The following is a 27,302-nucleotide window of genomic DNA, read 5'->3' as shown; positions in this document are numbered from 1 at the left end:
ATTAATAATAATAATAATTTAGTTAGTTAGTTAGTTAGTTATATTGTTTGCTGTGTCATACAGTAAAATAAATAAAGGAGAAGCTTATTCCTGGATAATAATAATAATAATAATAATTTATTTATTTAGTTAGTTATATTGTTTGCTGTGTCATACAATAAAATAAATAAAGGAGAAGCTTATTCCTGGATAATAATAATAATAATAATAATAATAATAATAATAATAATAATAATAATAATAAAGAGAAATTGATTTCCGGATTTATAATAATCCCAGACTAAAGGAGAAGCTTATTCCTGGATAATTATTATTATTATTATTATTATTATTTAGTTAGTTATTTATATTGTTTGCTGTGTCATACAATAAAATAAATAAAGGAGAAGCTTATTCCTGGATAATAATAATAATAATGAATAATGAATAATAATACTCCAGGCTAAATGAGAACGGAACCAAATGCACGGTGCCGTGTGTTCCTGGGAAGAAGTTGCAGTCTAGGACGTGTCGTACACGTCACTTCCGGCGGCGCCCCCGAGGCATGCTGGGAATCGTAGTCCGAAAGGCGTTTTGGGCCGGAAGTGGGGCCTAGCAAGGCGGGAAGCGGCGGGGATGCTGGGCTCTTGGCTCCTCGCGTCTTCTTTCCTCTTCCTGCCTCTGAAGGGTAAAAAAAAGAACTACAAATCCCATCACTCCTTGCTCTCTCTCTCTCTCTCTCTCTCTGTTATTTAATTATATTTTTAATTGGGTTGTTGTATGTCTTTCGGGCTGTGTGGCCATGTTCCAGAAGCATTCTCTCCTGACGTTTCGCCCACATCTATGGCAGGCATCCTCAGAGGTTGTGAGGTATATTTTTAATTATTATTATTTGTGTCATTATTCTCAGTATCCGTTTGGGGGGGGGGGAGGGGGTGATAAACAATAACAATTCATAGTAAACAAACAAAACAAGGACTATTAACCATATTATTCATAGATTATGTTTATGTTATGTTTCTATAATATTATATATATTATAATATAATATATTACATTATATAGTTATTATATGTATGTATGTCTATGTGTTTATATTATAACATATTATCTAGTTATTATATTATATGTTTGTATATATATTTGTGTTTATATTATAACATTATATAATTATATTTGTACATATATATGTGTGTTTATATTATAATTTTTATATAGTTATTATATGTTTGTATATATATGTGTGTGTTTATATTATAATATATTATCTAGTTATTATATTATATGTTTGTATATATATTTGTGTTTATATTATAACATTATATAATTATATTTGTATATATATGTGTGTTTATATTATAACATATTATATAGTTATTATATGTTTGTATATATATTTGTGTTTATATTATAACATTATATAATTATATTTCTATATATGTGTGTGTTTATATTATAACATTATATAGTTATTATATTACATATTTGTATATATATATATGTGTTCATATTATAACATATTATTTAGTTATTATATTATATGTTTGTATATATATTTGTTTTTATATTATAATATTATATAATTATATTTGTATATATATATGTGTGTTTATATTATAATATATTATCTAGTTATTATATTATATGTTTGTATATATATTTGTGTTTATATTATAATATTATATAATTATATTTGTATATATATGTGTGTGTTTATATTATAACATATTATCTAGTTATTATATTATGTTTGTATATATATGTGTGTTTATATTATAACATTATATAATTATATTTGTATATATATATGTGTGTTTATATTATAATATATTATATAGTTATTATATTATATGTTTGTATATATATGTGTGTTTATATTATAACATATAATTATAATTGTATATATATGTGTGTTTATATTATAATATATTATCTAGTTATTATATTATATGTTTGTATATATATGTGTGTTTATATTATAACATATAATTATAATTGTATATATATGTGTGTTTATATTATAATATATTATCTAGTTATTATATGTTTGTATATATATTTGTGTTTATATTATAACATTATATAATTATATTTGTATATATATATGTGTGTTTATATTATAACATATTATCTAGTTATTATAGTATATGTTTGTATATATATTTGTTTTTATATTATAATATTATATAATTATATTTGTATATATATGTGTGTGTTTATATTATAATATATTATCTAGTTATTATATTATATGTTTGTATATATATGTGTGTTTATATTATAACATTATATAATTATATTTGTATATATATATGTGTGTGTTTATATTATAATATATTATCTAGTTATTATATTATATGTTTGTATATATATGTGTGTTTATATTATAACATATAATTATAATTGTATATATATGTGTTTATATTATAATATATTATATAGTTATTATATTATATGTTTGTATATATATTTGTTTTTATATTATAACATTATATAATTATATTTGTATATATATGTGTGTGTTTATATTATAATATATTATCTAGTTATTATATTATATGTTTGTATATATATTTGTTTTTATATTATAACATTATATAATTATATTTGTATATATATGTGTGTGTGTTTATATTATAATATAGTATCTAGTTATTATATTATATGTTTGTATATATATGTGTGTTTATATTATAACATTATATAATTATGTTTGTATATATATGTGTGTGTTTATATTATAATATATAGTTATTATATGTATGTATATATGTGTGTGTTTATATTATAACATTATATAATTATGTTTGTATATATATGTGTATGTTTATATTATAACATTATATAGTTATATTATATATTTGTATATATATTTATGTTTATATTATAACATTATATAATTATATGTGTGTGTTTATATTATAATAAATTATATAGTTATTATATGTTTGTATATGTTTATACTATAATATATTATCTAGTTATTATATTATATGTTTGTATATATATGTGTGTTTATATTATAACATATAATTATAATTGTATATATATGTGTGTTTATATTATAATATATTATATAGTTATTATATTATATGTTTGTATATATATATGTGTGTGTTTATATTATAACATATAATTATAATTGTATATATATGTGTGTTTATATTATATATTATCTAGTTATTATATTATATGTTTATATATGTGTGTTTATATTATAACATATAATTGTATATATATGTGTGTTTATATTATAATATATTATCTAGTTATTATATTATGTTTGTATATATATGTGTTTATATCATAACATATAATTATAATTGTATATATATATGTGTGTTTATATTATAATATATTATCTAGTTATTATATTATATGTATGTATATATATGTGTGTTTATATTATAACATATAATTATAATTGTATATATATATGTGTGTTTATATTATAGTATATTATATAGTTATTATATTATATGTATGTATATATATGTGTGTTTATATTATAACATTATGTAATTATATTTGTACATATATATGTGTTTATATTATAATATATTATCTAGTTATTATATATGTTTGTATATATATGTGTGTTTATATTATAACATATAATTATAATTGTATATATATGTGTGTTTATATTATAACATATTATCTAGTTATTATATTATATGTTTGTATATATATTTGTGTTTATATTATAACATTATATAATTATATTTGTATATATATATGTGTGTGTGTTTATATTATAATCTATATATATAAAAGAGTGATGGCATCACGGCAATTCACAAAACAACAAAAGCCAATTAAACATCAAATTAGGTAATCGTTATACAAATTAAGCACCAAAACATCATATTATACAACAAATTTGACAGAAAAAGTAGTTCCATGCGCAGTAATGCTATGTAGTATTTACAGTAGAGTCTCACTTATCCAACGTTCTGGATTATCCAACGCATTTTTGTAGTCAATGCTTTCAATATATCGTGATATTTTGGTGCTAAATTCGTAAATACAGTAATTACTATATAGCATTACTGTGTATTGAACTACTTTTTCTGTCCAATTTGTTGTCTAACATGATGTTTTGGTGCTTAATTTGTAAAATCATAACTTAATTTGATGTTTAATAGGGTTATCCTTAATTCCTCATTATCCAACATATTCGCTTATCCAACGTTCTGCCGGCCCGTTTATGTTGGATAAGTGAGACTCTACTGTACTGTATTTACAAATTTACCACAAAAATATCACAATGGATTTAAAACACTGACTACAAAAACATTGATTATGAAAAGGCAGACTGCGTTGGATAATCCAGAACATTGTATAAGCGAATGTTGGATAAGTGAGATTCTTCTTTAATATGAAATAATTACTGGGATAGAATAATGCAGAACAATATAATCTCTAAAACCAGGACAGTAAATAAACAGGGGAATTCCACACAGGAAACAATCAGGGCCAGCTAACACCTCCCAACAAAGTATTCCCATCATCAAAGTCTGGCAAATCCTGTTTTCTCAGGGCCACAGACAGTAGAAGCACATAAAATATCGCAAACAACACCACTCTGAAAACAAGGGAATTCCAGACAGGAAACAATCAGGGCCAGCTAACACCTCCCAACAAAAAATTCACTCAGGGAGGAAACAGCCAGGCTTTAAAGCTGCAAGGCCATTACATCCTAATCATTTTTCCTAATTATATGTTTGTATATATATGTGTGTGTTTATATTATAATACATTATATAGTTATTATATTATATGTTTGTATATATGTGTGTTTATATTGTAACATTATATAGTTATTATATTATATGTATGTATATATATGCGTGTTTATATTATAATAAATTATATAGTTATTATATGTTTGTATATGTTTATATTATAATATATTATCTAGTTATTATATTATATGTATGTATATATTTGTGTGTTTATATTATAATATATTATCTAGTTATATTATATGTATGTATATATATGTATGTGTTTATATTATAATATATTGTATAATTATATGTATGTATATATATGTGTTATATAATTATATTATATGTATGTATATATGCGTGTGTGCTTTTATTATAATATATTATATAGTTATTATATGTATGTATGTATATATATGTGTGTGTTTATATTATAATATATTATATAGTTATTATATGTATGTATATATGTGTGTTTATATTATATTATATAGTTATTATATTATATGTATGTATATATATGTGTTATATAGTTATTATATGTATGAATATATATGTGTGTATTTATATTATAATACATTATATAGTTATATGTATGTATATGTGTGTTTATATTATAATACATTATATAGTTATTATATGTATGTATGTATATATATATGTGTGTCTATATTATAATAAATTATATAGTTATTATATTATATGTTTGTATATATATGTACATTATAATACATTATATAGTTATTATATGTATGTATATATGTGTGTGTTTATATTATATTATATAGTTATTATATTATATGTATGTATATATGTGTGTGTTATATAGTTATTATATGTATGTGTATATATATGTGTTTTTATATTATAATACATTATCTAGTTATAATATATGTATGTATGTATATTTATGTGTGTGTGTTTATATTCTAATAAATTATATAGTTATTATATTATATGTATGTATATATCTGTGTGTTTATATTAAAATATATAGTTGTTATATGTATGTATATATATGTGCGTTTATATTATAATATATAGTTATTATATTATATGTATGTATATATGTGTGTTTTTATATTATAATATATTACATAGTTATTATATTATATATATATATGCATGTTGATATTATATTATATAGTTATATGTACATATATATGTTTATTTTATATAGCTCATTATTATATGACAATATTATCTGTATGTATGTATATATATGTGTGTGTTTATATTATAATATATTATATAGTTATTATATGTATGTATGTATGTATATATATGTGTGTGTTTATATTATAATATATAGTTATATGTATGTATATATGTGTGTTTATATTATATTATATAGTTATTATATTATATGTATGTATACATATGTGTTATATAGTTATTATATGTATGAATATATATGTGTGTATTTATATTATAATATATAGTTATATGTATGTATATATGTGTGTTTATATTATATTATATAGTTATTATATTATATGTATGTATATATATGTGTTATATAGTTATTATATGTATGAATATATATGTGTGTATTTATATTATAATACATTATTATATGTTTATAAAACTATATTATATTATATAGTTCATTATTAAAATATATATGTATGTATGTTATGTTTATATTATACTATATTATATTGTATGTATATGTATATGTCTGTTATGTTTATATTATATAGTTTGTTATTATATTATTATTTTTATTTTTATTTGGGGAGGATAAATAATAACAATGTTATTATAACCAGTCATTCAATACTATATTATATTGTATGTATGTATATGTCTGTTATGTTTATATTGTATAGTTTGTTATTATATTATTATTATTATTTTTATTTGGGGAGGATAAATAATAACAATGAGTAACAATAACCAGTCATTCAAAGGATTCCCAACCCCCCCCCCCCCCCCCAGTCAGAAAGCAGCCAGGCTTTGGAGCTGCAAGGCTATTCAATGCTAATTCTATATATCGTTTTTCAATCTCAACCTTGGTAATAATAATAATAATAATAATAATAATAATAATAATAATAATAAATAAATAATCTTTTCTCCAGGGGCCGGGAAGGAGGACAACATGGTCCACGTTCCGGGCGGGAAAGTCCAGGTCCAAGGCGTTTCCTCCACGGTCGAGCCCTTCCTGATGGACACCTTCCCCGTCACCAACCGGGACTTCCGGTCAGGCTCTTTTCATGTCTTTCATTTGGGTTTCTGATTTGTTCTAGGTACCGCTTTATGTGGGGAGACTAATTTAGTTCTAGGTATCAATTTATGTGGGGAGGCTAATTTAGTTCTAGGTATCAATTTATGTGGGGAGACTAATTTAGTTCTAGGTACCAATTTATGCGGGGAGGCTCATTTAGTTCTAGGTACCAATTTATGTGGGGAGACTAATTTAGTTCTAGGTACCAATTTATGTGGGGAGGCTAATTTAGTTCTAGGTATCAATTTATGTGGGGAGACTAATTTAGTTCTAGGTACCAATTTATGTGGGGAGGCTAATTTAGTTCTAGGTACCAATTTATGTGGGGAGGCTAATTTAGTTCTAGGTACCACTTTATGTGGGGAGGCTAATTTAGTTCTAGGTACCAATTTATGCGGGGAGACTAATTTAGTTCTAGGTACCAATTTATGTGGGGAGACTAATTTAGTTCTAGGTATCAATTTATGTGGGGAGGCTAATTTAGTTCTAGGTACCAATTTATGTGGGGAGACTAATTTAGTTCTAGGTACCACTTTATGTGGGGAGACTAATTTAGTTCTAGGTACCAATTTATGTGGGGAGACTAATTTAGTTCTAGGTATCAATTTATGTGGGGAGGCTAATTTAGTTCTAGGTACCAATTTATGCGGGGAGACTAATTTAGTTCTAGGTACCACTTTATGTGGGGAGACTAATTTAGTTCTAGGTACCAATTTATGTGGGGAGGCTAATTTAGTTCTAGGTACCAATTTATGTGGGGAGGCTAATTTAGTTCTAGGTACCACTTTATGTGGGGAGACTAATTTAGTTCTAGGTATCAATTTATGTGGGGAGACTAATTTAGTTCTAGGTACCAATTTATGTGGGGAGGCTAATTTAGTTCTAGGTACCAATTTATGTGGGGAGGCTAATTTAGTTCTAGGTACCACTTTATGTGGGGAGGCTAATTTAGTTCTAGGTACCACTTTATGTGGGGAGGCTAATTTAGTTCTAGGTACCAATTTATGTGGGGAGGCTAATTTAGTTCTAGGTACCACTTTATGTGGGGAGGCTAATTTAGTTCTAGGTATCAATTTATGTGGGGAGACTAATTTAGTTCTAGGTACCAATTTATGTGGGGAGGCTAATTTAGTTCTAGGTACCAATTTATGTGGGGAGGCTAATTTAGTTCTAGGTACCACTTTATGTGGGGAGGCTAATTTAGTTCTAGGTACCACTTTATGTGGGGAGACTAATTTAGTTCTAGGTACCAATTTATGTGGGGAGACTAATTTAGTTCTAGGTACCACTTTATGTGGGGAGGCTAATTTAGTTCTAGGTACCAATTTATGTGGGGAGGCTAATTTAGTTCTAGGTACCACTTTATGCGGGGAGACTAATTTAGTTCTAGGTACCAATTTATGCGGGGAGACTAATTTAGTTCTAGGTACCACTTTATGTGGGGAGGCTAATTTAGTTCTAGGTACCAATTTATGCGGGGAGACTAATTTAGTTCTAGGTACCACTTTATGCGGGGAGACTAATTTAGTTCTAGGTACCAATTTATGCGGGGAGACTAATTTAGTTCTAGGTACCACTTTATGCGGGGAGACTAATTTAGTTCTAGGTACCAATTTATGCGGGGAGACTAATTTAGTTCTAGGTACCAATTTATGCGGGGAGACTAATTTAGTTCTAGGTACCAATTTATGCGGGGAGACTAATTTAGTTCTAGGTACCAATTTATGCGGGGAGACTAATTTAGTTCTAGGTACCACTTTATGCGGGGAGACTAATTTAGTTCTAGGTACCAATTTATGCGGGGAGACTAATTTAGTTCTAGGTACCACTTTATGCGGGGAGACTAATTTAGTTCTAGGTACCAATTTATGCGGGGAGACTAATTTAGTTCTAGGTACCAATTTATGCGGGGAGACTAATTTAGTTCTAGGTACCAATTTATGCGGGGAGACTAATTTAGTTCTAGGTACCAATTTATGCGGGGAGACTAATTTAGTTCTAGGTACCAATTTATGCGGGGAGACTAATTTAGTTCTAGGTACCACTTTATGCGGGGAGACTAATTTAGTTCTAGGTACCAATTTATGCGGGGAGACTAATTTAGTTCTAGGTACCACTTTATGCGGGGAGACTAATTTAGTTCTAGGTACCAATTTATGCGGGGAGACTAATTTAGTTCTAGGTACCAATTTATGTGGGGAGACTAATTTAGTTCTAGGTACCAATTTATGCGGGGAGACTAATTTAGTTCTAGGTACCAATTTATGCGGGGAGACTAATTTAGTTCTAGGTACCAATTTATGCGGGGAGACTAATTTAGTTCTAGGTACCAATTTATGCGGGGAGACTAATTTAGTTCTAGGTACCACTTTATGCGGGGAGACTAATTTAGTTCTAGGTACCAATTTATGCGGGGAGACTAATTTAGTTCTAGGTACCAATTTATGCGGGGAGACTAATTTAGTTCTAGGTACCAATTTATGCGGGGAGACTAATTTAGTTCTAGGTACCACTTTATGCGGGGAGACTAATTTAGTTCTAGGTACCAATTTATGCGGGGAGACTAATTTAGTTCTAGGTACCAATTTATGCGGGGAGACTAATTTAGTTCTAGGTACCAATTTATGCGGGGAGACTAATTTAGTTCTAGGTACCACTTTATGCGGGGAGACTAATTTAGTTCTAGGTACCAATTTATGTGGGGAGACTAATTTAGTTCTAGGTACCAATTTATGCGGGGAGACTAATTTAGTTCTAGGTACCAATTTATGCGGGGAGACTAATTTAGTTCTAGGTACCACTTTATGCGGGGAGACTAATTTAGTTCTAGGTACCAATTTATGCGGGGAGACTAATTTAGTTCTAGGTACCAATTTATGCGGGGAGACTAATTTAGTTCTAGGTACCAATTTATGCGGGGAGACTAATTTAGTTCTAGGTACCACTTTATGCGGGGAGACTAATTTAGTTCTAGGTACCAATTTATGCGGGGAGGCTAATTTAGTTCTAGGTACCAATTTATGCGGGGAGACTAATTTAGTTCTAGGTACCAATTTATGCGGGGAGACTAATTTAGTTCTAGGTACCACTTTATGCGGGGAGACTAATTTAGTTCTAGGTACCAATTTATGCGGGGAGACTAATTTAGTTCTAGGTACCAATTTATGTGGGGAGACTAATTTAGTTCTAGGTACCAATTTATGTGGGGAGACTAATTTAGTTCTAGGTATCAATTTATGTGGGGAGACTAATTTAGTTCTAGGTATCAATTTATGTGGGGAGACTAATTTAGTTCTAGGTACCAATTTATGTGGGGAGACTAATTTAGTTCTAGGTACCAATTTATGTGGGGAGACTAATTTAGTTCTAGGTATCAATTTATGTGGGGAGGCTAATTTAGTTCTAGGTACCAATATATGTGGGGAGACTAATTTAGTTCTAGGTACCAATTTATGTGGGGAGACTAATTTAGTTCTAGGTATCAATTTATGTGGGGAGGCTAATTTAGTTCTAGGTACCGCTTTATGTGGGGAGACTAATTTAGTTCTAGGTACCACTTTATGCGGGGAGACTAATTTAGTTCTAGGTACCAATATATGTGGGGAGACTAATTTAGTTCTAGGTACCAATTTATGTGGGGAGGCTAATTTAGTTCTAGGTACCAATTTATGTGGGGAGACTAATTTAGTTCTAGGTACCAATTTATGTGGGGAGACTAATTTAGTTCTAGGTATCAATTTATGTGGGGAGGCTAATTTAGTTCTAGGTACCAATTTATGTGGGGAGACTAATTTAGTTCTAGGTACCAATTTATGTGGGGAGACTAATTTAGTTCTAGGTACCAATTTATGTGGGGAGACTAATTTAGTTCTAGGTATCAATTTATGTGGGGAGGCTAATTTAGTTCTAGGTACCAATATATGTGGGGAGACTAATTTAGTTCTAGGTACCAATTTATGTGGGGAGACTAATTTAGTTCTAGGTACCAATTTATGTGGGGAGGCTAATTTAGTTCTAGGTATCAATTTATGTGGGGAGACTAATTTAGTTCTAGGTACCAATTTATGTGGGGAGACTAATTTAGTTCTAGGTATCAATTTATGTTGGGAGACTAATTTAGTTCTAGGTACCAATTTATGTGGGGAGGCTAATTTAGTTCTAGGTATCAATTTATGTGGGGAGACTAATTTAGTTCTAGGTACCAATTTATGTGGGGAGGCTAATTTAGTTCTAGGTACCAATTTATGTGGGGAGACTAATTTAGTTCTAGGTACCAATTTATGTGGGGAGGCTAATTTAGTTCTAGGTACCAATTTATGTGGGGAGGCTAATTTAGTTCTAGGTACCACTTTATGTGGGGAGGCTAATTTAGTTCTAGGTACCAATTTATGTGGGGAGGCTAATTTAGTTCTAGGTACCACTTTATGTGGGGAGGCTAATTTAGTTCTAGGTACCAATTTATGTGGGGAGGCTCATTTAGTTCTAGGTACCAATTTATGTGGGGAGGCTAATTTAGTTCTAGGTACCACTTTATGCGGGGAGACTAATTTAGTTCTAGGTACCAATTTATGCGGGGAGACTAATTTAGTTCTAGGTACCACTTTATGCGGGGAGACTAATTTAGTTCTAGGTACCAATTTATGCGGGGAGACTAATTTAGTTCTAGGTACCAATTTATGTGGGGAGGCTAATTTAGTTCTAGGTACCACTTTATGTGGGGAGGCTAATTTAGTTCTAGGTACCAATTTATGTGGGGAGGCTAATTTAGTTCTAGGTACCACTTTATGCGGGGAGACTAATTTAGTTCTAGGTACCAATTTATGCGGGGAGACTAATTTAGTTCTAGGTACCACTTTATGTGGGGAGACTAATTTAGTTCTAGGTACCACTTTATGCGGGGAGACTAATTTAGTTCTAGGTACCAATTTATGCGGGGAGACTAATTTAGTTCTAGGTACCACTTTATGCGGGGAGACTAATTTAGTTCTAGGTACCACTTTATGCGGGGAGACTAATTTAGTTCTAGGTACCAATTTATGCGGGGAGACTAATTTAGTTCTAGGTACCACTTTATGTGGGGAGGCTAATTTAGTTCTAGGTACCAATTTATGTGGGGAGGCTCATTTAGTTCTAGGTACCAATTTATGTGGGGAGACTAATTTAGTTCTAGGTACCAATTTATGTGGGGAGACTAATTTAGTTCTAGGTACCAATTTATGTGGGGAGACTAATTTAGTTCTAGGTACCAATTCATGTGGGGAGACTAATTTAGTTCTAGGTACCACTTTATGTGGGGAGACTAATTTAGTTCTAGGTACCAATTTATGTGGGGAGACTAATTTAGTTCTAGGTACCAATTTATGTGGGGAGACTAATTTAGTTCTAGGTACCAATTTATGTGGGGAGACTAATTTAGTTCTAGGTACCAATTTATGTGGGGAGACTAGTTCTAGGTACCGCTTTAGGCGGGGAGACTAATTTAGTTCTAGGTACCAATTTATGTGGGGAGACTAATTTAGTTCTAGGAACCAATTTATGTGGGGAGACTAATTTAGTTCTAGGTACCGCTTTAGGCGGGGAGACTAATTTAGTTCTAGGTACCAATTTATGTGGGGAGGCTAATTTAGTTCTAGGTACCAATTTATGTGGGGAGACTAATTTAGTTCTAGGTACCAATTTATGTGGGGAGGCTAATTTAGTTCTAGGTACCAATTTATGTGGGGAGGCTAATTTAGTTCTAGGTACCAATTTATGTGGGGAGACTAATTTAGTTCTAGGTACCAATTTATGTGGGGAGGCTAATTTAGTTCTAGGTACCAATTTATGTGGGGAGGCTAATTTAGTTCTAGGTACCAATTTATGTGGGGAGACTAATTTAGTTCTAGGTATCAATTTATGTGGGGAGATTAATTTAGTTCTAGGTACCAATTTATGTGGGGAGACTAATTTAGTTCTAGGTACCAATTTATGTGGGGAGGCTAATTTAGTTCTAGGTATCAATTTATGTGGGGAGACTAATTTAGTTCTAGGTACCAATTTATGTGGGGAGATTAATTTAGTTCTAGGTACCAATTTATGTGGGGAGGCTAATTTAGTTCTAGGTATCAATTTATGTGGGGAGATTAATTTAGTTCTAGGTACCAATTTATGTGGGGAGACTAATTTAGTTCTAGGTACCAATTTATGTGGGGAGACTAATTTAGTTCTAGGTACCGCTTTATGTGGGGAGGCTAATTTAGTTCTAGGTACCAATTTATGTGGGGAGACTAATTTAGTTCTAGGTACCGCTTTATGTGGGGAGGCTAATTTAGTTCTAGGTACCAATTTATGTGGGGAGGCTAATTTAGTTCTAGGTACCAATTTATGTGGGGAGGCTAATTTAGTTCTAGGTACCAATTTATGTGGGGAGACTAATTTAGTTCTAGGTACCAATTTATGTGGGGAGGCTAATTTAGTTCTAGGTACCAATTTATGTGGGGAGACTAATTTAGTTCTAGGTACCGCTTTATGTGGGGAGGCTAATTTAGTTCTAGGTACCAATTTATGTGGGGAGGCTAATTTAGTTCTAGGTACCAATTTATGTGGGGAAGCTAATTTAGTTCTAGGTACCAATTTATGTGGGGAGACTAATTTAGTTCTAGGTACCAATTTATGTGGGGAGGCTAATTTAGTTCTAGGTACCAATTTATGTGGGGAGGCTAATTTAGTTCTAGGTACCAATTTATGTGGGGAGGCTAATTTAGTTCTAGGTACCAATTTATGTGGGGAGACTAATTTAGTTCTAGGTACCGCTTTATGTGGGGAGGCTAATTTAGTTCTAGGTACCAATTTATGTGGGGAGGCTAATTTAGTTCTAGGTATCAATTTATGTGGGGAGATTAATTTAGTTCTAGGTACCAATTTATGTGGGGAGGCTAATTTAGTTCTAGGTACCAATTTATGTGGGGAGGCTAATTTAGTTCTAGGTACCAATTTATGTGGGGAGACTAATTTAGTTCTAGGTACCAATTTATGTGGGGAGACTAATTTAGTTCTAGGTACCGCTTTATGTGGGGAGGCTAATTTAGTTCTAGGTACCACTTTATGTGGGGAGACTAATTTAGTTCTAGGTACCAATTTATGTGGGGAGACTAATTTAGTTCTAGGTACCAATTTATGTGGGGAGACTAATTTAGTTCTAGGTACCAATTTATGTGGGGAGACTAATTTAGTTCTAGGTACCACTTTATGTGGGGAGACTAATTTAGTTCTAGGTACCAATTTATGTGGGGAGGCTAATTTAGTTCTAGGTACCAATTTATGTGGGGAGACTAATTTAGTTCTAGGTATCAATTTATGTTGGGAGACTAATTTAGTTCTAGGTACCAATTTATGTGGGGAGGCTAATTTAGTTCTAGGTACTAATTTATGTGGGGAGGCTAATTTAGTTCTAGGTACCAATTTATGTGGGGAGGCTAATTTAGTTCTAGGTATCAATTTATGTGGGGAGGCTAATTTAGTTCTAGGTACCACTTTATGTGGGGAGACTAATTTAGTTCTAGGTACCACTTTATGTGGGGAGGCTAATTTAGTTCTAGGTATCAATTTATGTGGGGAGACTAATTTAGTTCTAGGTACCAATATATGTGGGGAGACTAATTTAGTTCTAGGTACCAATTTATGTGGGGAGGCTAATTTAGTTCTAGGTACCAATTTATGTGGGGAGGCTAATTTAGTTCTAGGTACCAATTTATGTGGGGAGGCTAATTTAGTTCTAGGTACCAATATATGTGGGGAGACTAATTTAGTTCTAGGTACCAATTTATGTGGGGAGGCTAATTTAGTTCTAGGTACCAATTTATGTGGGGAGACTAATTTAGTTCTAGGTACCAATATATGTGGGGAGGCTAATTTAGTTCTAGGTACCGCTTTATGTGGGGAGGCTAATTTAGTTCTAGGTACCAATTTATGTGGGGAGGCTAATTTAGTTCTAGGTACCAATTTATGTGGGGAGGCTAATTTAGTTCTAGGTACCAATTTATGTGGGGAGGCTAATTTAGTTCTAGGTACCAATTTATGTGGGGAGACTAATTTAGTTCTAGGTACCAATTTATGTGGAGAGGCTAATTTAGTTCTAGGTACCAATTTATGTGGGGAGACTAATTTAGTTCTAGGTACCAATTTATGTGGGGAGACTAATTTAGTTCTAGGTACCAATTTATGTGGGGAGACTAATTTAGTTCTAGGTACCAATTTATGTGGGGAGACTAATTTAGTTCTAGGTACCACTTTATGTGGGGAGGCTAATTTAGTTCTAGGTACCACTTTATGTGGGGAGGCTAATTTAGTTCTAGGTACCAATTTATGTGGGGAGGCTAATTTAGTTCTAGGTATCAATTTATGCGGGGAGACTAATTTAGTTCTAGGTACCAATTTATGCGGGGAGACTAATTTAGTTCTAGGTACCAATTTATGCGGGGAGACTAATTTAGTTCTAGGTACCAATTTATGCGGGGAGACTAATTTAGTTCTAGGTACCACTTTATGTGGGGAGACTAATTTAGTTCTAGGTACCAATTTATGTGGGGAGGCTAATTTAGTTCTAGGTACCAATTTATGTGGGGAGACTAATTTAGTTCTAGGTACCAATATATGTGGGGAGGCTAATTTAGTTCTAGGTACCAATTTATGTGGGGAGGCTAATTTAGTTCTAGGTACCAATTTATGTGGGGAGGCTAATTTAGTTCTAGGTACCAATATATGTGGGGAGACTAATTTAGTTCTAGGTACCAATTTAAGTGGGGAGGCTAATTTAGTTCTAGGTACCAATTTATGTGGGGAGACTAATTTAGTTCTAGGTACCGCTTTATGTGGGGAGACTAATTTAGTTCTAGGTACCAATTTATGTGGGGAGGCTAATTTAGTTCTAGGTACCAATTTATGTGGGGAGACTAATTTAGTTCTAGGTACCAATATATGTGGGGAGACTAATTTAGTTCTAGGTACCGCTTTATGTGGGGAGACTAATTTAGTTCTAGGTACCAATTTATGTGGGGAGGCTAATTTAGTTCTAGGTACCAATTTATGTGGGGAGACTAATTTAGTTCTAGGTACCGCTTTATGTGGGGAGACTAATTTAGTTCTAGGTACCGCTTTATGTGGGGAGGCTAATTTAGTTCTAGGTACCACTTTATGTGGGGAGGCTAATTTAGTTCTAGGTACCAATTTATGTGGGGAGACTAATTTAGTTCTAGGTACCAATTTATGTGGGGAGACTAATTTAGTTCTAGGTACCGCTTTATGTGGGGAGACTAATTTAGTTCTAGGTACCAATTTATGTGGGGAGGCTAATTTAGTTCTAGGTACCAATTTATGTGGGGAGACTAATTTAGTTCTAGGTACCAATTTATGTGGGGAGACTAATTTAGTTCTAGGTACCGCTTTATGTGGGGAGACTAATTTAGTTCTAGGTACCAATTTATGTGGGGAGGCTAATTTAGTTCTAGGTACCAATTTATGTGGGGAGACTAATTTAGTTCTAGGTACCAATTTATGTGGGGAGGCTAATTTAGTTCTAGGTACCAATTTATGTGGGGAGGCTAATTTAGTTCTAGGTACCAATTTATGTGGGGAGACTAATTTAGTTCTAGGTACCAATTTATGTGGGGAGACTAATTTAGTTCTAGGTACCAATTTATGTGGGGAGGCTAATTTAGTTCTAGGTACCAATTTATGTGGGGAGGCTAATTTAGTTCTAGGTACCAATTTATGTGGGGAGGCTAATTTAGTTCTAGGTACCAATTTATGTGGGGAGACTAATTTAGTTCTAGGTACCAATTTATGTGGGGAGACTAATTTAGTTCTAGGTACCAATTTATGTGGGGAGACTAATTTAGTTCTAGGTACCAATTTATGTGGGGAGGCAAATTTAGTTCTAGGTACCAATTTATGTGGGGAGACTAATTTAGTTCTAGGTACCAATTTATGTGGGGAGACTAATTTAGTTCTAGGTACCAATTTATGTGGGGAGGCTAATTTAGTTCTAGGTACCAATTTATGTGGGGAGGCTCATTTAGTTCTAGGTACCAATTTATGTGGGGAGACTAATTTAGTTCTAGGTACCAATTTATGTGGGGAGACTAATTTAGTTCTAGGTACCAATTTATGTGGGGAGGCTAATTTAGTTCTAGGTACCAATTTATGTGGGGAGACTAATTTAGTTCTAGGTACCAATTTATGTGGGGAGACTAATTTAGTTCTAGGTATCAATTTATGTGGGGAGGCTAATTTAGTTCTAGGTATCAATGTATGTGGGGAGACTAATTTAGTTCTAGGTACCAATTTATGTGGGGAGGCTAATTTAGTTCTAGGTATCAATGTATGTGGGGAGACTAATTTAGTTCTAGGTATCAATTTATGTGGGGAGGCTAATTTAGTTCTAGGTATCAATTTATGCGGGGAGACTAATTTAGTTCTAGGTACCAATTTATGTGGGGAGGCTAATTTAGTTCTAGGTACCAATTTATGTGGGGAGACTAATTTAGTTCTAGGTACCAATTTATGTGGGGAGGCTAATTTAGTTCTAGGTACCAATTTATGTGGGGAGACTAATTTAGTTCTAGGTACCAATTTATGTGGGGAGACTAATTTAGTTCTAGGTATCAATTTATGTGGGGAGGCTAATTTAGTTCTAGGTACCAATTTATGTGGGGAGGCTAATTTAGTTCTAGGTACCAATTTATGTGGGGAGACTAATTTAGTTCTAGGTATCAATGTATGTGGGGAGACTAATTTAGTTCTAGGTACCAATTTATGTGGGGAGACTAATTTAGTTCTAGGTACCAATTTATGTGGGGAGACTAATTTAGTTCTAGGTATCAATTTATGTGGGGAGGCTAATTTAGTTCTAGGTACCAATTTATGTGGGGAGGCTAATTTAGTTCTAGGTACCAATTTATGTGGGGAGACTAATTTAGTTCTAGGTATCAATGTATGTGGGGAGACTAATTTAGTTCTAGGTACCAATTTATGTGGGGAGACTAATTTAGTTCTAGGTACCAATTTATGTGGGGAGACTAATTTAGTTCTAGGTATCAATTTATGTGGGGAGGCTAATTTAGTTCTAGGTATCAATGTATGTGGGGAGACTAATTTAGTTCTAGGTACCAATTTATGTGGGGAGGCTAATTTAGTTCTAGGTATCAATGTATGTGGGGAGACTAATTTAGTTCTAGGTATCAATTTATGTGGGGAGGCTAATTTAGTTCTAGGTATCAATTTATGCGGGGAGACTAATTTAGTTCTAGGTACCAATTTATGTGGGGAGGCTAATTTAGTTCTAGGTACCAATTTATGTGGGGAGACTAATTTAGTTCTAGGTACCAATTTATGTGGGGAGGCTAATTTAGTTCTAGGTACCAATTTATGTGGGGAGACTAATTTAGTTCTAGGTACCAATTTATGTGGGGAGACTAATTTAGTTCTAGGTATCAATTTATGTGGGGAGGCTAATTTAGTTCTAGGTATCAATTTATGCGGGGAGACTAATTTAGTTCTAGGTACCAATTTATGTGGGGAGGCTAATTTAGTTCTAGGTATCAATGTATGTGGGGAGACTAATTTAGTTCTAGGTATCAATTTATGTGGGGAGGCTAATTTAGTTCTAGGTATCAATTTATGCGGGGAGACTAATTTAGTTCTAGGTACCAATTTATGTGGGGAGGCTAATTTAGTTCTAGGTACCAATTTATGTGGGGAGACTAATTTAGTTCTAGGTACCAATTTATCCCATCATCCCCTGACACACACACATATATATATAGACAATTAGATAGATAGTGTGTATATATATGTGTGTATGTACGGTTTCTTTCCCGGCAGGGCGTTTGTGCGGGAGACGAGATTCCGGACGGAGGCCGAGGGCTTCGGCTGGAGCTTCGTCTTCCAGGACTTTGTGCCCGACGCCCTGAAGGAGAAAGTGACCCGGAAGCTGGAGGTACGGAGGGAGAAGCAGGGTAATTTCCAAGCGGAAGCCAACAGCATTTTGGCTCCGCCACCCCCGCTCCGAGCGGATTGTGCACCAGTCGGCCTATCGCTTGAGCCGTCCCTTGAACCCGTTCCCTTTCCCTTCCAGTCGGCTCCCTGGTGGCTTCCGATCGAGAAGGCGTTTTGGCGGCAGGTGAGTCGTTGGGACAAGGATAGAAACCGTTTAATTACAGCCGTAAATCAGCTATTATGGTTTAGTTGGGTGTGTTATCTGCTTCTGGTGTAAATAGCAAGGATACGAACCACATCCTCGATTCCGGCCGCTTCACCATCCACTTGTGACCCGAGCCCTTGATGGTAGTACTTCCTCGTTCTTTCCGCACGGCACCGGACAAAACAACTAAACTAAACGCCCCACAACCTCGAAAATTGACAGCACAACCTCTCATCCAGGCCTCTACGTTCATACAACAAAAAGAAAAGAAAAATTAAGTCCTGGCCACAGCAACGCGTGGCCAGGCATAGCTATCTATCTATCTATATATATATAAAAGGGTAATGGAATCACGGCGGCGGGCAAAACAACTAAACTAAACGCCCCACAACCTCAAAAATTGACAGCACAACCTCTCATCCAGGCCTCTACGTTCATACAACAAAAAGAAAAGAAAAATTAAGTCCTACCCACAGCAACGTGTGGCCGGGCACAGCTAGTCTATATATATAAAAGGATAATGGAATCACAGCTCTGGACAAAACAACTAAACTAAACGCCCCACAACCTCAAAAATTGACAGCACAACCTCTCATCCAGGCCTCTACGTTCATACAACAAAAAGAAAAGAAAAATTAAGTCCTACCCACAGCAACGCGTGGCCAGGCATAGCTATCTATCTATATATATATAAAAGGGTAATGGAATCACGGCGGCGGGCAAAACAACTAAACTAAACGCCCCACAACCTCAAAAATTGACAGCACAACCTCTCATCCAGGCCTCTACGTTCATACAACAAAAAGAAAAGAAAAATTAAGTCCTACCCACAGCAACGTGTGGCCGGGCACAGCTAGTCTATATATATAAAAGGATAATGGAATCACGGCACTGGACAAAACAACTAAACTAAACGCCCCACAACCTCAAAAATTGACAGCACAACCTCTCATCCAGGCCTCTACGTTCATACAACAAAAAGAAAAGAAAAATTAAGTCCTACCCACAGCAACGTGTGGCCGGGCACAGCTAGTCTATATATATAAAAGGATAATGGAATCACAGCTCTGGACAAAACAACTAAACTAAACGCCCCACAACCTCAAAAATTGACAGCACAACCTCTCATCCAGGCCTCTACGTTCATACAACAAAAAGAAAAGAAAAATTAAGTCCTAGCCACAGCAACGCGTGGCCAGGCATAGCTATCTATATATATAAAAGGGTAATGGAATCATGGCGCCGGACAAAACAACTAAACTAAACGCCCCACAACCTCAAAAATTGACAGCACAACCTCTCATCCAGGCCTCTACGTTCATACAACAAAAAGAAAAGAAAAATTAAGTCCTAGCCACAGCAACGCGTGGCCAGGCATAGCTATCTATATATATAAAAGGGTAATGGAATCATGGCGCCGGACAAAACAACTAAACTAAACGCCCCACAACCTCAAAAATTGACAGCACAACCTCTCATCCAGGCCTCTACGTTCATACAACAAAAAGAAAAGAAAAATTAAGTCCTACCCACAGCAACGTGTGGCCGGGCACAGCTAGTCTATATATATAAAAGGATAATGGAATCACAGCTCTGGACAAAACAACTAAACTAAACGCCCCACAACCTCAAAAATTGACAGCACAACCTCTCATCCAGGCCTCTACGTTCATACAACAAAAAGAAAAGAAAAATAAAGTCCTACCCACAGCAACGTGTGGCCAGGCATAGCTATCTATCTATATATAAAAGGGTAATGGAATCACGGCGCCGGACAAAACAACTAAACTAAACGCCCCACAACCTCAAAAATTGACAGCACAACCTCACATCCAGGCCTCTACGTTCATACAACAAAAAGAAAAGAAAAATAAAGTCCTAGCCACAGCAACGCGTGGCCGGGCACAGCTAGTCTATATATATAAAAAAGAGTGATGGAATCCTGGCGCCGAGCAAAACAACTAAACTAAATGCCCCACAACCTCAAAATTTCACAGCACAATCCATCATCCACGCCTTGAGGTTGAAACCACAAAATATCATGTCACGAACCTCCACAGGGCCTAAAAAAACCCAAAAACCGGAGCTATTCAGTGCAATTCCAATGGGCCACAGCAACGTGTGGCAGGGCACAGCTGAGTTATTATATATAATAATATAATAGTAATCCCATAATAATAAAAACAGACTAATAGAATGAACGTCTGTATTATATAGATGGATGGATGGATACATAGATGGATAGATAGGTGGATAGATAGATGGATTGATGGATGGATGGAATTCATGGATAGATAGGATAGAATTGATAGATGTATATATGGAAAGATAAGTAGATTAAAAACACTTTCCAGAGTCTTGGTCGCAGGGTTGGCAGAGATTTGATATCCCAGCCTCTGACCTTGAATACCTACGCTTGAGGGAGGAAGGATAGGTAGACAGGATAGAATTGATAGATGTATGGATAGAAAGATAGGCAGGTAGATAGAAGGGATAATGGTAGGCATAGATGTGGGTGAAATGTCAGGAGAGAATACTTCTGGGACACGGCAAACTCGCAACAACCCAGCGAACTGTGTATCGTTTTTGTTTCTCGTTGTCAAAACAAAAACGATGTCCGATCCCTCTCTGTCTCCCGCACAGCCGTGGGGTCCGGGTTCGGGTCTGGAGGGCCGTCTGGACCTCCCGGTGCTGCAGGTGAGCTGGACGGACGCCGCGGCCTTCTGCGCCTGGAAGGGAAAGCGCCTGCCCACCGAGGGCGAGTGGGAGTGGGCCGCCCGAGGGGGCCGGGCAGGTAGGTCGGGGTGCGGGGGGAAAACTCTCCTCCGGATGGTGGGCACACAGTGGGATTCGACCCTCGTTTTTCTCCTTTGTAGACAGGCTGTATCCCTGGGGAAACAAGTTCCTGCCCAACCGGACCAACCTCTGGCAGGTAACCCTTGTGTCTTTGCTCCCTTCCCCGGGTTGGGCCCATAACCCCTGTGTCTTTGCTCCCTTCCCCGGGTTGGGCCCATAACCCCTGTGTCTTTGCTCCCTTCCCCGGGTTGGGCCCATAACCCCTGTGTCTTTGCTCCCTTCCCCGGGTTGGGCCCATAACCTCTGTGTCTTTGCTCCCTTCCTCGGGTTGGGCCCATAACCTCTGTGTCTTTGCTCCCTTCCCCAGGCTGGGCCCATAACCTCTGTGTCTTTGCTCCCTTCCCCGGGTTGGGCCCATAACCTCTGTGTCTTTGCTCCCTTCCTCGGGTTGGGCCCATAACCTCTGTGTCTTTGCTCCCTTCCCCGGGCTGGGCCCATAACCTCTGTGTCTTTGCTCCCTTCCCCGGGTTGGGCCCATAACCTCTGTGTCTTTGCTCCCTTCCTCGGGTTGGGCCCATAACCTCTGTGTCTTTGCTCCCTTCCCCGGGCTGGGCCCATAACCCTTGTGTCTTTGCGTAAAGATTTATAGCTGATGGATGGATGGAGCAATAAAAGCAATACGTCGACAGCAAACGAGAACGAACACCTCCTCGTATCCAGACTTATCGCCAAAACCTTATCCACAGTCGTCACCCCTGGTTTTTTTCCCCCAATTTTATTTGTTTTCCCCCAATTTTATTTGTTTTTCCCACCAATTTTTGTGTGTGTTTTCTCCCCCAATTTTTTTGTTTATTTAGAAGGAAAAAATTAACAATAGATGAAAAAAAATTAAAAATAGAAGAAAATTAAAAATAGAAGAAAAAATTAAAAATAGAAAAAAATAGAAGAAAATAAAAAAGAGAAGGAAAAAATAAAAAATAGAAGAAAATTAAAAATAGAAGAAAATTAAAAATAGTTTTTTTGTGTTTTCTCCCCCAATTTTTTTGTTTATTCAGAAGGGGGGAAAAATTAACAATAGATGAAAAAAAATTAAAAATAGAAGAAAATTAAAAATAGAAGAAAAAAAATTAAAAATAGAAAAAAAATTCAATAGAAGGAAAAAATAAAAAATAGAAGAAGAAAAATAAAAAATTAAAAAATAGAAGAAAACAATAGAAGAAAAAATAAAAATAGAAGAAATTAAAAAATAGAAGGCAAAATTAAAAATAGAAAAAAATAAAAATAGAAGAAAAAATAAAAATAGAAAAACATTAAAAGTAGAAGAAAATTAAAAATAGAGGAAAAAATAAAAATAGGAAAAAAAAGAAATAGAAGAAATTAAAAAATTAAAGAAAAAATTAAAAAATAGAAGGAAAAAATAAATAATAGAAGAAAAAATAAAAATAGAAGGAAAAAATAAAAAATAGAAGGAAAAAATAAAAAATAGAAGAAAAAAATAAAAATAAAAGGAAAAAATTAAAAAATAGAAGAAAAAAATTAAAAGAAGAAAAAAATAGAAGAAAACAATTAAAAAATAGGAAAAAAATAAAAATAGAAGAAAATATAAAAAATAGAAGAAATTTTTTTAAAAAAAATGGAACTGAAACATTTGATGATCCTGTTCGTGTATTGATACGCCCTTAAGGATGAGCTTTTCTCATTACAGAGAACTCTTAACGTCTCTCTCTCTCTCCCCACAGGGCCCCTTCCCGGAGGGCGACTTGGCCGAGGACGGCTTCCACGGCGTCTCCCCGGTGGCCGCCTTCCCCCCACAGAACGCGTACGGTACGTCCCTGCAACGGATTGGAATCTCATCCTGGTGAAGAGGGAGGAGGGTTCGTCATCAATAGAGAAGGAGATGGATCTAGAGATAGACCGAGTCAATGCTTTTGAAAAGCATTAATAAAAATCTATATATATAAAAGGGTAATGGAATCACGGTACCGGACAAAACAACTAAACTAAACGCCCCACAACCTCAAAAATTGACAGCAGAACCTCTCATCCACGCCTCTACGTTCATACAACAAAGAGAAAAGAAAAATTAAGTCCTAGCCACAGCAATGCATGGCCAGGCATAGCTATCTATATATATATATAAAAGGGTAATGGAATCACGGCACCGCACAAAACATCTAAACGCCCCACAACCTCGAAAGTTGACAGCACAACCTCTCATCCACGCCTCTACGTTCATACAACAAAAAGAAAAGAAAAATTAAGTCCTAGCCACAGCAACGCGTGGCCAGGCATCGCTATCTATATATATAAAAGGGTAATGGAATCACGGCACCAGACAAAACAACTAAACTAAACACCCCACAACCTCAAAAATTGACAGCACAACCTCTCATCCATGCCTCTACGTTCATACAAAAAAAAAAGAAAAGAAAAATTAAGTCCTAGCCACAGCAACGCGTGGCCAGGCATAGTTATCTATATATATTAAAGGGTAATGGAAACACGGCACCGGACAAAACAACTAAACTAAACGCCCCACAACCTGAAAAATTGACAGCACAACCTCTCATCCACGCCTCTACGTTCATACAAAAAAGAGCAAAGAAAAATTAAGTCCTAGCCACAGCAACGCGTGGCCGGGCACAGCTAGTCATTTTTTTAAAAAAAGAGATAGACAGAGTCCATCGGATGACAGCAAAGTTCGAAGCCCGGGTCAGATTGAACCCCGACTGTTTAATAGTCCAGCTTATTGTCCACATAAGCAGTTCAAAAACAGCTGCCTCTGCGAGTAGAGGAGTTAGGGTCCACTTAATGTGTGCGTGTTGGGGGGGGGGGGGTAATTTAATTTACGACAGCATAAAAATGCCGGCGATCAAAGAGCAAGGAGGAAATGATACGATTGAAAATGGACTGGAATCTCAAGGGCAGAATATAAATACTGAAAATAAGTAAATATTGATATATACACAGGCATAATGTTGGACTAGATGGCCCTTAGGAACTCCTTCCAACTCGAGGGTTCTAGGATAGATAGATAGATAGATAGATAGATAGATAGATAGATAGATAGATAGATAGATAGATATTGGCCTTGAGGTCCCAACCCATGATTGATTCATTGATTCCTGAGCAGAGGAAAGTGCAGAGTGCATTTGTTTCTATGCTCGGACGGGCTGGGCCCATAACCCCTGTGTCTTTGCTCCCCTCCCGCTTAGGGCTCTATGACCTGCTGGGCAACACCTGGGAGTGGACGGCCTCGAAGTATCTTCTCCCCGGGGGCGACGCCCGGCAACCGGCCCAGGAGAGGCGGGTCTTGCGCGGCGCTTCCTGGATCGACACGGCGGACGGTTCGGCCAACCACAAGGCGGAAGTGGCCACCAGGTACCACCGCTTTCAGCCATTGGATGTTGGATTGAATGTGTTTTTTTCACCAATATGTTTTGTCTCCTCTCATTTTCCCCCCAATTTTATTTGTTTTTCCCTTTTTTTTGTTTTTCCCCAAAATGTTTTTCCCAATTTTATTTTTGTTTTATACCCCATTTTTTGTTTTTCACCCAAATATTTTTCCTAATTTTATTTTTGTTTTATTCCCGGTTTTTTTGTTTTTTCCCCAAAAAGTATTTTCCCAATTTTATTTTTGTTCTTCCACCAACTTTTTTGTTTTTTCCCCAAATGTTTTCCCAATTTTATTTTTGTTTTTTCCCATTTTTTGTTTTCCCCTAATTTTTGTGTTTTTTTCAATTTTATTTTTGTTCCCCCCCCATTTTTTTGTTTTCTTCCCAATTTTATTTTTGTTGTTTTTCCCCATTTTTTTGGTTTTCTTCCCAATTTTATTTTTGTTTTTTCCCCCATTTTTTGTTTTCCCCTAATTTTTGTGTTTTTTTCAATTTTATTTTTGTTCCCCCCCCATTTTTTTTGTTTTCTTCCCAATTATATTTTTGTTGTTTTTCCCCATTTTTTTGTTTTCTTCCCAATTTTATTTTTGTTGTATTTTCCCATTTTCTTTTGTTTTCTTCCCAATTTTATTTTTGTTGTTTTTTCCCATTTTCTTTTGTTTTCTTCCCAATTTTATTTTTGTTGTTTTTCCCCATTTTTTTTGTTTTCTTCCCAATTTTATTTTTGTCGTTTTTCCCCATTTTTTTTGTTTTCTTCCCAATTATATTTTTGTCGTTTTTCCCCATTTTTTTTTGTTTTCTTCCCAATTATATTTTTGTCGTTTTTCCCCAGTTTTTTTGTTTTCTTCCCAATTATATTTTTGTCGTTTTTCCCCATTTTTTTTGTTTTCTTCCCAATTTTATTTTTGTTGTTTTTCCCCATTTTTTTGTTTTCTTCCCAATTTTATTTTTGTTGTATTTTCCCATTTTCTTTTGTTTTCTTCCCAATTTTATTTTTGTTGTATTTTCCCATTTTCTTTTGTTTTCTTCCCAATTTTATTTTTGTTGTTTTTCCCCGTTTTCTTTTGTTTTCTTCCCAATTATATTTTTGTTGCTTTTCCCCATTTTTTTGTTTTCTTCCCAATTTTATTTTTGTTGTTTTTCCCCGTTTTCTTTTGTTTTCTTCCCAATTTTATTTTTGTCGTTTTTCCCCATTTTTTTTTGTTTTCTTCCCAATTTTATTTTTGTCGTTTTTCCCCATTTTTTTTGTTTTCTTCTCAATTTTATTTTTGTTTTTTTCCCCCATTTTTTTTTGTTTTCTCCCGCAATTGTTTTGTTTTTTCTTTCCCAAATTTTCCCCCAATTCTTCTACGGTTGGAAATATGATTTTCCATAGGATGGGAAATACTCCGGACTCGGCCTCCGACAACCTGAGCTTCCGCTGTGCCGCTGATTTGCCCGCCGTGAAAAAAACAGAGAGCAAGAAAACCGAGCTCTGAAAACAGGAAGGAAGGACAAGAAAGTACATTTCCTCCCGGGATACCTCTCTAGGAATTTCTAGGTCCGCCAACACAACTCTATAGTCACTTTTTTGCGGGGGGAGAATAGCATAGAAAGTCCTGGAGGACCTAAAACATTCCTAGAAAAATGTTTTTTACTGTCCATTTGTTGGGATTTGACACAAGATGCATCAAGCGAGACACTCTCGCTGCAGAGAACCTTTGCTTCCGTACGCGAACTCGGGCTGGGCCCATAACCAATGAGGTATTTTTTTACTTTAGTCCCTGTACAGCAATACAAGAAATAATTCTGTACAAAATGCAATCTCTCTCTCTCCTTCTTTTGACTCACAACAAATGCACCTCTTTTCCTCCAACACGCAGCAACCTACACCGATTTATAGTTCCGATCCAAAAACACAATGCAGAGTCTTGGTCTCAGAGTTGGCAGAGATTTAATATTTAATATAATAGCCTCCGACCCAGAATAAGCTCGCTCAAGCTCCGTCTTTC

General features: G+C 34.5%; 1 protein-coding gene across 3 annotated transcripts; it reads left to right on the top strand.

Moving 5' to 3' along the window:
* The first annotated feature begins 482 nt into the window (after positions 1-482).
* On the top strand, positions 483-27,114 carry sumf2 (sulfatase modifying factor 2). Of its 3 annotated transcripts, none has more exons than XM_062960501.1 (9): positions 483-667; positions 6,797-6,917; positions 18,802-18,916; positions 19,055-19,099; positions 21,764-21,914; positions 21,997-22,052; positions 23,656-23,740; positions 25,132-25,297; positions 26,687-27,114. In XM_062960501.1, the coding sequence occupies exons 1-9, from the start codon at positions 616-618 to the stop codon at positions 26,787-26,789; spliced, it is 894 nt and encodes a 297-aa protein (XP_062816571.1). In that variant the 5' UTR covers positions 483-615; the 3' UTR covers positions 26,790-27,114. The 3 variants fall into 3 exon arrangements, with proteins under 3 accessions (XP_062816571.1, XP_062816573.1, XP_062816572.1); XM_062960502.1 differs by lacking the exon at positions 483-667 and adding an exon at positions 710-849; XM_062960503.1 differs by lacking the exons at positions 483-667; positions 18,802-18,916 and adding an exon at positions 674-849.
* Positions 27,115-27,302: the final 188 nt, after the last annotated feature.

Source organism: Anolis carolinensis, unplaced genomic scaffold (genome assembly GCF_035594765.1).
Source record: "Anolis carolinensis isolate JA03-04 unplaced genomic scaffold, rAnoCar3.1.pri scaffold_7, whole genome shotgun sequence".
Lineage (NCBI taxonomy): Eukaryota > Metazoa > Chordata > Lepidosauria > Squamata > Dactyloidae > Anolis > Anolis carolinensis.
Note: the sequence above shows the minus strand (reverse complement) of the source record. Positions and strands in the feature narration are given on the sequence as shown.

Excerpts from the sequence above, each read along its gene's own strand:
- sumf2 (XM_062960501.1), top strand. The coding sequence starts at position 616 with ATGCTGGGCTCTTGGCTCCTCGCGTCTTCTTTCCTCTTCCTGCCTCTG. Across the intron at positions 668-6,796 it reads CCTCTTCCTGCCTCTGAAGG|GGGCCGGGAAGGAGGACAAC; the intron begins GTAAAAAAAAGA and ends TCTTTTCTCCAG. Across the intron at positions 23,741-25,131 it reads CCCCCCACAGAACGCGTACG|GGCTCTATGACCTGCTGGGC; the intron begins GTACGTCCCTGC and ends CCTCCCGCTTAG.